This window comes from Stegostoma tigrinum, chromosome 30 (assembly GCF_030684315.1).
Source record: "Stegostoma tigrinum isolate sSteTig4 chromosome 30, sSteTig4.hap1, whole genome shotgun sequence".
Lineage (NCBI taxonomy): Eukaryota > Metazoa > Chordata > Chondrichthyes > Orectolobiformes > Stegostomatidae > Stegostoma > Stegostoma tigrinum.
Genome location: NC_081383.1, coordinates 28,795,688 through 28,809,538, shown reverse-complemented (window position 1 = coordinate 28,809,538; position 13,851 = coordinate 28,795,688). Strand labels below are relative to the sequence as shown.

The 13,851-nt window shown below is 47.5% G+C and overlaps 1 protein-coding gene across 1 annotated transcript; it reads right to left on the bottom strand.

Annotated features, from left to right (window-relative positions):
- Positions 1–3,672: 3,672 nt before the first annotated feature.
- On the bottom strand, positions 3,673–9,689 carry LOC125465966 (nascent polypeptide-associated complex subunit alpha, muscle-specific form-like). Its single transcript, XM_048560013.1, has 3 exons — positions 8,379–9,689; positions 6,125–6,333; positions 3,673–4,627 (listed from the first exon to the last, which is right to left on the bottom strand). Exons 1-3 carry the CDS (start codon positions 9,243–9,245, stop codon positions 4,477–4,479), a joined length of 1,227 nt encoding a protein of 408 aa, XP_048415970.1. The 5' UTR covers positions 9,246–9,689; the 3' UTR covers positions 3,673–4,476.
- Between the last annotated feature and the right edge of the window lie 4,162 nt (positions 9,690–13,851).

The following is a 13,851-nucleotide window of genomic DNA, read 5'->3' as shown; positions in this document are numbered from 1 at the left end:
GAGACAATCCCTTCAAACTGAGGATCACCCCAGTAAACCTTCTCTGAACTGCTTCCAATAAATAATGAGGACCAAAACTGCTCACAGTACTCCCAGTGGTCTTGCAGCACTTTGTACCACTACAGTAAAACTTCCCTACTCTTGCACTCCAAACCTCCTGAAATAAGGGCAAACATTCCATTGGCCTTCCTGATTACCTGCTGCCCCTGTATACTAGCTTTGTGGTGGCATGTTGGCTCACTGGTTAGCACTGCAGCCTCACAGCGCTAGGGACTCGGGTTCAATTCCAGCCTCAGGTGACTGTCTGTGCAGAGCTTGCACGTTCTTCCTGTGTCTGCGTGGGTTTCCTCTGGGTGCTCCGGTTTCCTCCCACAGTCCAAAGATGTGCAGGCTAGATGGATTGGCCATGCTAAATTGCCCATAGCGTTCAGGGGTGTGTGGGTTATAGGGGGATGGGTCTGGGTGGGATGCTCCAAGGGGCAGTGTGGACTTGTTGGGCTGAAGGACCTGTTTCCACAGTGTGGGGAATCTAATCTATGTGTTCTGTAATACCTTTCACAATCTCAAGACATCTCAAAATGCTTCAGACAATGAAGTCATTACTAAATAGAGTAAATATGTCATCAATATGCCTACTGCAAGACCCCACATGCAGCACTGTGACAATGTCCAGACAATCTTTACTTCAGATGATAGTTGAGGGATCACTATTTATCAAGAGGAGACCTCATTTGCTCTTTGAACAGTACCACAGAATTTTTGAAGAACTTGAAGAGAACAATTTGACTATCTAGTGACTGATTTACTCAGCCTGTACTGTCTGCTTCAATATTAGATAATGCCAAATATTCTGACATTTGTGGATGACTGACCAATTGACTCCTACATTGATGCTGAATGAAGTCTGATAGATTTTAACAGGATTCCCACAGGCTGCTATTGTGGATTCAGAATTCAACCAAACCCTGGCTTCGATTATAAGTTCCCACAAAAGGATTTACATTTTAATTAGTCTCCTGTGCAAAGGTACTCTCAGATTTGATCTGGGCTTTGTGCTGATGTAGCTCCTCCTAGCGGAAGCAAAGATATACTACAAGATAATAAAATGTGAGGCTGGATGAACACAGCAGGCCAAGCAGCATCTCAGGAGCACAAAAGCTGACGTTTCGGGCCTAGACCCTTCATCAGAGAGGGGGATGGGGGGAGGGAACTGGAATAAATAGGGAGAGAGGGGGAGGCGGACCGAAGATGGAGAGTAAAGAAGATAGGTGGAGAAGGTGTGGGTGGGGAGGTAGGGAGGGGATAGGTCAGTCCAGGGAAGACGGACAGGTCAAGCAGGTGGGATGAGGTTAGTAGGTAGCTGGGGGTGCGGCTTGGGGTGGGAGGAAGGGATGGGTGAGAGGAAGAACCGGTTAGGGAGGCAGAGACAGGTTGGACTGGTTTTGGGATGCAGTGGGTGGGGGGGAAGAGCTGGGCTGGTTGTGTGGTGCAGTGGGGGGAGGGGATGAACTGGGCTGGTTTAGGGATGCAGTGGGGGAAGGGGAGATTTTGAAACTGGTGAAGTCCACATTGATACCATATGGCTGCAGGGTTCCCAGGCGGAATATGAGTTGCTGTTCCTGCAACCTTCGGGTGGCATCATTGTGGCAGTGCAGGAGGCCCATGATGGACATGTCATCAAGAGAATGGGAGGGGGAGTGGAAATGGTTTGCGACTGGGAGGTGCAGTTGTTTGTTGCGAACTGAGCGGAGGTGTTCTGCAAAGCGGTCCCCAAGCCTCCGCTTGGTTTCCCCAATGTAGAGAAAGCCGCACCGGGTACAGTGGATGCAGTATACCACATTGGCAGATGTGCAGGTGAACCTCTGCTTAATGTGGAATGTCATCTTGGGGCCTGGGATGGGGGTGAGGGAGGAGGTGTGGGGACAAGTGTAGCATTTCCTGCGGTTGCAGGGGAAGGTGCCGGGTGTGGTGGGGTTGGAGGGCAGTGTGGAGCGAACAAGGGAGTCACGGAGAGAGTGGTCTCTCCGGAAAGCAGACAGGGGTGGGGATGGAAAAATGTCTTGGGTGGTGGGGTCGGATTGTAAATGGCGGAAGTGTCGGAGGATAATGCGTTGTATCCGGAGGTTGGTAGGGTGGTGTGTGAGAACGAGGGGGATCCTCTTGGGGCGGTTGTGGCGGGGGCGGGGTGTGAGGGATGTGTCGCGGGAAAACACCTCCGCTCAGTTCGCAAGCTTTCTCTACATTGGGGAAACCAAGCGGAGGCTTGGGGACCGCTTTGCAGAACACCTCCGCTCAGTTCGCAACAAACAACTGCACCTCCCAGTCGCAAACCATTTCCACTCCCCCTCCCATTCTCTTGATGACATGTCCATCATGGGCCTCCTGCACTGCCACAATGATGCCACCCGAAGGTTGCAGGAACAGCAACTCATATTCCGCCTGGGAACCCTGCAGCCATATGGTATCAATGTGGACTTCACCAGTTTCAAAATCTCCCCTTCCCCCACTGCATCCCTAAACCAGCCCAGTTCATCCCCTCCCCCCACTGCACCACACAACCAGCCCAGCTCTTCCCCCCCACCCACTGCATCCCAAAACCAGTCCAACCTGTCTCTGCCTCCCTAACCGGTTCTTCCTCTCACCCATCCCTTCCTCCCACCCCAAGCCGCACCCCCAGCTACCTACTAACCTCATCCCACCTGCTTGACCTGTCCGTCTTCCCTGGACTGACCTATCCCCTCCCTACCTCCCCACCCACACCTTCTCCACCTATCTTCTTTACTCTCCATCTTCGGTCCGCCTCCCCCTCTCTCCCTATTTATTCCAGTTCCCTCCCCCCATCCCCCTCTCTGATGAAGGGTCTAGGCCCGAAACGTCAGCTTTTGTGCTCCTGAGATGCTGCTTGGCCTGCTGTGTTCATCCAGCCTCACATTTTATTATCTTGGAATCTCCAGCATCTGCAGTTCCCATTATCAAAGATATACTACAAGTGGCTTTAGCAGTAAGGGAGAAGTGAGAAAACCCCCAGATTTGTCTGGTTGTCCTGTACCAGGACTGTGAAGTACTTGTGATGACACAATATAAATAGTTATGTTGTAATCTAGTCTAAAATAATCAAGATTATACTTGTTTTACTAGAAGAACCTTTAAAATAAATACTCTTCAGATTGAAGACTATTAACAGGAATATTAAAATATGTAATAGCAAACAGCATCTGTTTTCAGAAAGATTAAGCTGCACCAGCTCTGATTTACACTTGCCTCCAGATTCAAATGCAGTATTTCTTGTAAATTGTCAGATTTGAATTCCATCGTTTTCTGGACTACTAGCTGTTTTATCTCTGACATTTCTGGAAATTTGCCATCTAACAGGAGCTGTCATACTACAGCAGAGAGATTACTGGAATGGGCATCACCATTCCCAAATCTGATGGAGAACATTCTCCTGTGACAAAGATTGATGCAGGCAAATGCAGGGATGGAAGGTTCTGAGGTTAAAAAGGATGGGACCCGGAGGTTGTATTTGGTGTTACAATACTTCAAGGCAGCAGCTCAGGAGAAATGGTGAACAGGAGGAAGGAATTGGGAAATGGGTGAAGCTGTAGATGTCGCCCTGTTTACATTGCAGAGCAGGTTCCAAAGCAGCTGGAAAACTCAGAAAAATAACAACGGTTTTAAGCAATGATTGACAAGTTTATTCAGAACCCAAATGATTCCCTGACCCCTACTCTTGTAGTTGGAAAACACACATTCCCAGCCTCTGAGATATCCCTGTAGCCACAGTATGTCTGTAGTTGGTCCAGTTGTGTTTCTGATTAAGACTGTTAATGATGGCCAATCTGACAATGGTAATGTTGTTGACTTGTTAAGAGGAAGCTGCTGTAATCTGTTGACAGTCATTACATGATGGTTGTGTGATGCAGATGTCACTTGCCATTTTTCAGACTAATGCCAATAGTTTGTGCAGGTGTTGTTGTAAGCAGGCACATGCTACTTCAGTATTTAAAGAGTTAGGAATAGAACTGAAGACTGTGCAGTAATCAGCGACGTTTCACACTTACAACTCCAGGTTGGAGGGAAGATCATTAATGAAGCAGCTGAAGGTTTTGGGTCCAGAATACTATCGTAAAAACTCCTGCAACAATGTCCTGGGGCTGAGCTGATTGATATCCAACAAGTTGAACCATCTTCCTTTCTGCTAGGTATGAGTCCAGTCAGAGCAGACATTTTGCCCTATACCCAGTGACTTCAAATGCACTAGAACTCCTGGTGCGATGTTCGGTGAAAAGCTGTCTGAGAGTCACGGAAGCACAATCTCACATTGAGTTCTGTTCCATAGTGGACGGTGAAAGAACCCATTGCTCCACCAGAGGGAGCCCCAGTCTACAGTTTCAACATAAGCTGTGAGTATTTATTTCACTGATAAATTGGTGATTTCTCTTCCACTACCTGACCATCACACACAGTCTGCTGTTGTTACAGTGACCTATCTGTGAACAAGCTAATCCTGACAGGCAAGTTGTTTCCGAATTGATCACGCGCCTGCCATGTGCATTTTGACTTGACCTCGGTTCTGTTCTCGGTCCTTTGGAAAGGAACACCTCGTCTGAAGTGTTGAGCATGAAGACTGGGGTGAGGGGGAGAAATGTAACAGTAAATAATCAATAAACACTTCTAACAACCAGCAGGAAGTCTTTTAAAATCTTTGCATGCTCAGATTAGGGGCCAATTATAAACAAAAATAGAAATTGCTGGAAAAGCTCAGCAGGTCTGGCAGCATCTGTGGACTAAAATCAGAGTTAATGTTTTAGGTCCAGTGACCCTTCCTCAAAGCCAATTATAAATGGCATATTATCAACACTGCTTAATTGGCAATACTACATCAAGCATAAACTGCCTCCATGAGTTCAGGTAGCTCAGCTGGTGGAACACCAGGCTTTTAACAGGGTTGTGTAGTGATAATGTCACTAAACTCATGTTCCAGAGACCCAAACTAATGCCTTGGAGATATGGGTTCAAACCCCATTACGGCAGATACTGAAATCAGATATTCAACTCCCTCCATCCTCAGTGCCCAGTGGCTGTAGCGTATATATTAATTACAGGATATACCACAGTAAGTGAGCATTAGCTCCTCCAAGCCTGCTGCCTTCACCACCAAGGGCAGTAGCTATTCCTTCATTGTCACTAGATTAACATCTGTGAGCTCCCCACCAAACAGCACTGTGGCTGCATTTTCAACAAATGGACGGCAGGGTCTTCAAGAGCGTGGGTCCTGTGTTTACCTGTGAGGATTGAGCCAGCAAGGTCCAAATCCTGAGCAAAAACAGAAGTTTCTGGAAAAGCTCAGCAGGTCTGGCAGCATCTGTGAAGAAAAAACATCAGAGTTAATGTTTCAGGTTCTGAGGATCACCGGATCCAAAATGTTAACTCTGATATTTTTCATTCACAGATGCTGCCAAACCTGATGAGCTTTTCCAGCAACTTCTGTTTTAGTTCCTGATTTACAGCAACCGCAGTTCTTTTGGCTTTTACTTGGTATCCAAATCCTGAGCATTTGGTTAAGAAGAAATAAGCTCATGATTTCAGGATGTGGTGGGGTTCTATGCTCCACTAATTTCCCCTAAAAGCTGCAGAGGGCATGCAGAGGTTAATACACTGTAAAAACAATGAGAAAATACTGACTGCCACCAATACTGACTGTTAACCATCGGGTTAGAAACGAGACACATCATCATCTGTGCTTCCTGCTCCCCTTCACCACCCACACTCCCGATTGTATCTGTATCCTATGATGGATGCTGACTCTGATATCACTACTAATCTTGGTCCCCTTCCCAAGAGGTCATTCCCTACGCAAGCCTGGATTGTGTGAGGACTGCAGATGATTGATGATGGAATCACCACATTTAAGGTCATTCTTTTCATGAATCTATTGTCCAGAAAGATGCTGCCAAACAGTGACCATGAGCAGGTTTTTGCCCCCTTCTGAAGCCAATTGGAGTTCAACAACTGCCCTTCCTCACAAATCAGCCAAATGCAGCAAAGAGCAGCAGCACACTTGGTTAAATTTGCTCCAGGCAGGGCACAGAGCCATTAGGCGGCACAGAGCTGTGACACTTACTAATTCAGGTGGCTGTGTTCTTGTTCTTCGGGCACTGACCATAGATCCTCTCTCAGACACTTCAATACCTCTGTAATCAGCACATGGTTCACACTGGATGTCCTTTTCCTCATTAGATGCAGTAGCTGATGAAATGGAATGGCAGATTCCTCAACAGAATTGACAAAGCTTGGGTCCGTTCTCTTTGTTTGCCGGTCTGGCGATCTCCTCTGAAAGTTTAAGAAATATCGATTGCAATAATCTATATTTTTACACAGTTAATTTTCAAATACCATGAAGTGAGTGTGGCGGGCCCATTTGCCAGTCCAGTGAGTAAATGAGTCACCCTGTAGCTAAATTAATGTACAACCCAGGGAGAAGGTCCTTGTGGAGATGGATGGAAAATTTGGAAGATTAAGGACAAGTGAAACCACAAGGTCTGTCCATGGCCCATGGTACAAATGGGTCAGTGTTTATGGTTAGATAAGGTGGGAGTAGATGAGAAGCCATGATGAAGTTTGACTTTTACACTTCACATGAAAGAGAAGCCTGCCAACTTCTCCAAAAAGAGGATTACATGTTAGTAACAAGTCGGGAATAGCTGAGGCACCTGTACCCCATTTGAAAAGGGGATAATCTGAGAGTAAAGGGGTCGTCCATTTAAGACAGAAGTGAGGAGGATATTTTTTTCTGAGGGAAATGAATCTGTGGAATTCTTGACAGCAGACAGCTATTAAGGCTGGATCATTGATAATGTTCAAGGCTGAGATAAAAAGATTTTTATTCTGTAAAGGAATCAAAGGTTGTGGGATAAGGCTGGAAAGTGGAATAAGGATTATCAGATCAGTTGTGATCTAATTGAATGGCAGAGTTGATGGGCCGAATAGCATACTTTTGGTCCTACTTCCTACAGTAGGTAGAAACCTAGTGGTAACACTCATATCGCTGGGAGGACTGAAAAATTCTCTCTGGAGTAACAGAAAACAGGAGTTAGAACTGTTTCCCTGTCCTAAAGGAAATAGTGACTCGTTAAGATTATGATGCAGGCACCCTCTTATTTGGTATGAAGATGGGCTCTCCCTGTCAAATTCATAATGAGTTCTCAATGTTGGAGGACCAATCAGCCACCTTCCAGTTTGAGGGGAACAGACTACAGTGGCAGGTATGTCAGGGAGAAGTGTACTCTCACTAACAACTTTTAAAACTTCCTTTCAAAAATAGTTTCAGCACTCAGGCCCCTACTGTTCAAAGAGGGTTGGAGAAAAGGCAGAGTTGGCAACCCTGCCTGGGTGATGTGCCAATGCAGATATGCCAACAGGTTAAGATGTTCAGCTAGACTGCCAGCACTCCTGGCCTGCCAACAAGCACCTACATTGTACCCCTGTGGATGCAGGAATCTGGAGGTTGGCTGGAAGTGATAATGCTAACACAATGTGGGGCAGATAACACAGTGAGACTGATACAACTTCTGTGGACACGATGGGGATCCCGTCAGGAAACCCGGCCAGTGTTGGTATTTTCGACTCTTGTCCACCGCCAGGCCCACTCCTGATGGTGCTTGCAAATTCAGCCCAGAAAACTGTGGGTTCAAATCTCATTGCACAAATTTGAGTGCATCATCCCGTGGTCCAGGGACAGCTGGTGGGTTGTGGTGCAGAGTTGAGAGGCAGGTTATGCTTTACTGTTGGAGGTTCTGCTGACCAGATTAGACATCACATTCACGCGTGTTGTGCTCTCTTTAAAAGATCTCCTGGTACTCTTTCAAAGATCAGTGTCCTAGACTATACTTATCCCAAATATTTACCTTAACATCATTAAAACAGATCTTTTTTGGCTAATTGTCACATGATTGATGTACCAGAGACCCTTCTGCGTGCAAATTGGCTGCTGCGATTTCAACTTTTACGAAAATTAGCTGTAGAACCTTTCGGGAGAAATGCAGCAGCGAAAGGCACAACGAGAAAGTTGTGAAAGGCGTTCTGTAAATGTATGTCCTTTATCTCATGTCTCCTCATTGGCCCTGCGTGCTCTGTGCTGCACTGTGTGTCTCACTAAGCATCAGTAATAAGTCCTGCGATGGAGTATAGCAGTGGGGACCTCATTTTGCAAAGTGCACATGAGGACTGGATTTGATACCCTGGGGTCGGGGTGTGTCTGCTCCTGTCAAGGTGTGAGAAACTGGTTTCCCTTTATCGGTGCCAGGAGGGAGGAGTGAATGCAGAGGGACCAGGCTGTTTACCAGAATAAGGGAGAAGCTAAGCACCGCTTTCCTCACCTCTGTCGGCGAGCTCCAGCCGCTGCTTGTCCGGAGGAGCTTCGGAAACGAGACGAAGGGCTTGTCCGCCGGGGGCACGCGGTGGTCAGCCGTGGCACCGGCGCCGTGTGGAGTCCCCTGCGGGAGGCGGAGAGGAGCGGCCACCCTCTGGCCAGGGGCCTTCAAGGCGGGCAGGGACACCTTCATTTTCCACAGGCCGTCTCTCCTGGCCGGGCCGGCCCTGGGCTCCACCCGTCTCTGCCGCTTGGGCTTATCCACGGTCAGGGTGGATCCGGGTGAGGGATCTCCCTTAGGCGGATCACTTTCAGAGGGATCTGCTTTGGGGGGTGGGGGACCCGCCTTAGGTGGTGGGGGTCCTGCCTGACGGGGTGGGGGACATTCCTCAGGGGGTGGGGGCCCTGCCTTATGTGCTTGGGGACTTGGGGGTGGGGGACATGCCTCAGGGGTTGGGGGCCCTGGGGCTGCGGTATCTCCCTCACTGGGTGGATCCCCGATCTCCTCAGCAGCCTCCGGCGGCTCACGGACTCGGGCTAAAGCGGCCCGGAGATCCACTGTGATCGTTTGCACTCGCCTCGGGCCCGGCTGTCCGGAGGGGGTCGGGGAGTTAGCAGCAGCTTTGCCCCGCACATCGCCCGGCTCCTGGGGCAGGCTGCGTGCCCCAGCGGGGGTAGAGGCCCGGACGCACCGTACACTGCCCCTCCAGCCCCTCCGAGTGGTCAGCGTTGCGGACAGCGGCCCCTTGTCCACTGCGGTCTCCCCGAGGCGGAGGCAGCGCCCCAGCAACAGGCTGAAGTCGAGCGGCCGAGCGGCCGGCCCCTGACTCTCACACCGTCTGCTCGCCCTCACTGCCCGGAGTCGGGGGTCCATGCCCCCCTAACCCTGGGGGTGATCACACAACACCGGGACTGCCACGGAACAAACATTCACTCTCATATATTCTCTCCTGAAGACAGTGTCTCCTTCTGTCTTGGATCCAAGTCCGGACTGCCTCACAGGCTGATTGACTGTGGGAGGCAGCGCAGACAAGCCGGAACTTGTGCAGGCGCTTTCCAGATGGGCAGGGGGGTGGTGGGAGAGAGGGTCACGGAAGTGGGGAGGGCGGAGCGGTGTCACTGGAGTGGAGGAAGGGTCCCTGAGGTTACCGGAATGAGGACTGGGGTACTGAGGTGACGAGACGGGAGTGACTGGGCAGGGAAAGGGGTCACTCTGTTAAGAAGAGCAGCCACTGGATTGGAGAGAGAGGTCATTGGGTGACGAGGGATGAATCTGAAACCTACCGTAACAAGGCAAGTAATAATTTTGGGACTAGCACGGAAGTTATAGGGATGTAACTGTAAACATTGGTTTCTATACACACCACCAGGAATACAATGATGCTAGTCAGTCTGAAAAGATTTCCTCCTTTCTTTGTAACCAGTGCTGTTCCAACTGATCTTAGAAATGGTTGTTGGCGAAGGAAAGTTCTATGCTGAGTTATACGGTCACAGCCGGTGTCACGTTGGGGTTGGGGGCGGGGGCGGGGTCGAAACAGTTTGGAGTCTTTGAATTGGTTCCCATGTTCCTGCGTTTCTCCCTTCAACTGTTACTAAGTGCACTTCTGTAATAAAGTGTGCGTGAACATAGGCTAAGGACAGATTGGGTTACATCAAATAGCCCACTAGACTTAACACGGAAAGCTGTGACTTCGCTCAGGTGGTATGGAAGGCAGCTGTCTTGGGAATATTTAAATCTTTCATGGAACAGGGTATCAATGGTAAGACCAACGTTTGTTGCAGATCCCTAACTGCCCCTGATCTGAATAGCTTGCTGAGCCATTTCAGAGAACACTTAAGAGTCAACCGCATTTCTGTGAATCTGAAATCACACATAGAAGAGAAGTTAAATGTTTATGGATGAAGTCCAGTCTGCGCTTTCGAGTTGGAGTTTTATTTCAGCCAACCATCCTCCATAAAATTCCCTGACCTTCTGGCTGATTAATTTTAATGTATAGTCTAATTTTTCTTTCATGAACCAGTTTGGACTTGTTGGGACACGTGGGACTTGAATCCACAAGACCCTAAATCAAACCTAATACACTTCTGGCAAAAACAGAATAAAACTAAATTGATTCAAATTAAAAATAACCCAGATGGTGCAGTTAGTAAAGAGATAACTGAAGATCAGCTTAAAATTTAATTGGTGGGGGAGTTATGCAACTCAGTTGTCCCCCTGCCCAATGGCTCTAACATTTTTGAATGTTCCATCAGACAGGCCCACAAGCAGACTGATGAGGAGCTTTTTGCACTTGTTCATTCCCTTGAAATTTGGGCCCAAAGATCAGGAGTGTGGGGCTGAAGCGTAACCACAGATTCATCACAAGATCCCTTAAATAAGAAAACAGTCACCCCACAATCAATGTACATGTGGTCAGTAGAAAATGCAGCTGACCTGCCTGAGATGGAGAATTCCAAATGTCCACAAATGTCTGAGTGAAGAAATTTCTCCTCAACTAAGTGTAAATAGTTTGGCCCTTATTCTGAAAATAAATTCCTGGCTCTCGACTCCACAGCTGGGGAATCATCGTTTTTGCTTCTATTCTGTCTAGCCCTTTCAGAATTTGATTAATTTCTCTGAAATCATCTCTCCTTGTAAACTGATTTTTGCAAATGCAATTGTTGTTTGCCAAGCAAGACAATCTAAATGTTGATTTTTGTCTCTTGCTCCTTTATTTTAGATTTCACATTACCTCTTTCATGCACACAACTGAGCAGTGATGGGTCTTAGCCAGGATCAAGGACTCTGGGGGCTGCCTGGTAATCAGAGGCTGGCAGCTGTGTGCCACTGAGCAGTGCCACTGGGGCATCAGTGACCAAAGCTACTAACACACCCACTTGAAGTAGGAACGCCAAGGGATCCAGGCCATTGTTGAGTGATGGTAGGTGTGAGTTTAATGGGTTAAGGGATTGGGGGTCAACAGAAAGGGCAGTGACATGGTTCTGAGTGGATACCCCCCTGCTGTTGCCAGGTCTCTGGATCAGGCAGTGAGTGCCTTTTGAAAGAGATGGTTTGTTTCTCAGGTTGTTCACATGGTGAGTTGCTACTGTCTGAATAACTGGAGTGGCAAGCCAAGGACCTTAATTGTGATTGGGCTTCCTGACACTGACTCCATCAGAGCAGAGGCCAGAAGGCAGCAGAATAAAACCACCCCTCACCAAACTATCTGTTAGGGGAGCATGGTAATTTCCAGCCAAGAGGCTCCTTCATTTGAAGAGAACAAAACTAGAGGCCATCATTAAAAGATAGTCTTCATCACGGCATGATGGCACAGTGGTTGGCGCTGCTGCCTCACAGCGCCAGGGACTCAGGTTTGATCCCACCTTTGGGAGACGTGTGGAGTTTGCACATTCTCCCCGAGTCTGCGTGGGTTTCCTCCGGGTGCTCCAGTTTCCTGCCACAGTCCAAAAATGTGCAGGCTAGGCGGATTGGCCATGTAACATTGCCCATAATGTTCAGGGATGTGTAGATTAGGTGGGTTATGAGGGATGGATATGCTACATTGTGCAAGGGACAAGTGAAGTTACACACCAATGTCTTAAGAGCAGAATAATGCAGAAGAATATTATTGAATCCCTACAGTGCAGAAAAAAACCCATTCAGCCCATTGAGGCTGCATCCCACCCCGAACAAACACTCACACCCTCTCCTTGCACCCCTGAATTCCCCATGGCTAAGGTCAAAAATCACACGACCACCAGGTTATAGTCTAATAAGCTTATTTGAAGATACAGGCTTTCGCTGTCTTGCTCCTTCTTCACTGAGATAGGTGGCATCAGACACAGAATTTATAAGCAAAAGATCAAACGGTCATAGACTTGATGCAAATGTATTGAACAAACCTAAAATGGCTGTTAAATCTTTAATTAGTTAGAAAGGATTAATATGCAAATCCCAGAATTTCTTTCAGTTCACTGCCCTGAGATAACTAAAAGTTTTATCACTGTACCAGAGGTGACATCTCAAGTCAGACAAGGTGTGAGCCCTTTTTTGGAGTCTGGCTGTGTATTAACTTGGAGTCAGATTGGTTTTATTTCCAAAGTAGTAATTTATAAAATGCCACATTGACTGTCTACATATTGTGTGCTTTTTGAACAAAACAGAATGTTTCTGCAATTAAAAATCTGCAAATATAAATTCACCCCATAGATTTGTGTGTGTATGTGTGTGTGTGTGTGTGTGTAAGAGAAGGAGATGCTCAACTCATCAATTGCCAGTTCTGACGTGCCACAGTGACAAACTGTAATGACCTCCTTCGAAGACAGGCACAGGATATGTCCAATAGGGTACCCTCCATCATCCAGTATTTCCCGGGAGCAGAGAAACTGTGTCATGTTCTTCACAGCCTTCAACACATTGTCGATGATGATGAGCACCTTGTCAATATTTTCCCCATGCCTCTGCTTCTCACCTTCAAACAACCACAAAACCTTAAACAGACCATTGTCTGCAGCAAACTACCCAGCCCTCAGGACAACATTGAGCACAACACCATACAACTCTGTTATGGCAACCTCTGCAAGATATGTCAGATCATTGACATGGATACCACCATCACACGTGGGAACACCATGCACCATGTAAATGACAGATGTGACCCGGTCAACGTTGCCTATCTCATAAGCTGCAGGCAAGGATGCCCTGAGGCATGGTATATTGGCAAAACCATGCAGATGCTATGACAACGGACGAATGGACACTGCGCAACAATCACCAGACTGATGTTCCCTTCCAGTGGGGGAACATTTCAGTGGTCAAGGACCATTCAGCCTCGGATCTTCAGGTAAACACCCTCCAAGGCAGACTTTGAGATATATAATGCAGAGTTTCCGAGCAGAAGCTGATAGCCAAGTTCAATATCCATGAGGACAGCATCAACCAGGATCTTGGGTTCATGTCGCAGTACAGGTGACCCCACCACACGCTATACACTGTCCCTCTCTCTCTCTCTCTCTCTCTCACACACTCTCACACACACACACACACACACACCCTCTCTCTCACACTCTCTCACACACATACACACACACACTCTCTCTCTCCCTTCCTCACACACATACACTGTCTCTTTCTCTCATACACAAACACACTCTCTCTCCCTCATGCACATACATATGCTCTGCACACCCCCCGCCTCCCCCCACACACACATACATACATAAATCTGTGGGATGATTTTGCATTTGCAGATTTTTAATTGCAGATACATTCTGTTTTGTTCAAAAAGCACACAATTTGTAGCCATTCAATGTGGCATTTTATAAAATTCCTACTTTGGAAATAAAACCAATCTGACTCCAAGTTAATACACAGCCAGATTCCAAAAAAGGGCTCACACCTTGTCTGACCTGAGATGTCACCTCTGTTATAGTGAAAAAACCTTTAGTTATCACATGGCAGTGAATTGAAAGAAATTCTGGGATTTGCATTTTAATCCTTG

What these genes read in the sequence shown, in the direction of transcription:
- LOC125465966 (XM_048560013.1), bottom strand. Translation starts at nt 9,245, where the DNA reads ATGGACCCCCGACTCCGGGCAGTGAGGGCGAGCAGACGGTGTGAGAGT. An exon ending in GCTGGAGCTCGCCGACAGAG is followed by an intron (nt 6,334 to 8,378) that starts GTGAGGAAAGCG and finishes TTAAACTTTCAG; the next exon opens with AGGAGATCGCCAGACCGGCA. An exon ending in GAACACAGCCACCTGAATTA is followed by an intron (nt 4,628 to 6,124) that starts GTAAGTGTCACA and finishes CCCTCACCCCAG; the next exon opens with TCTTCATGCTCAACACTTCA.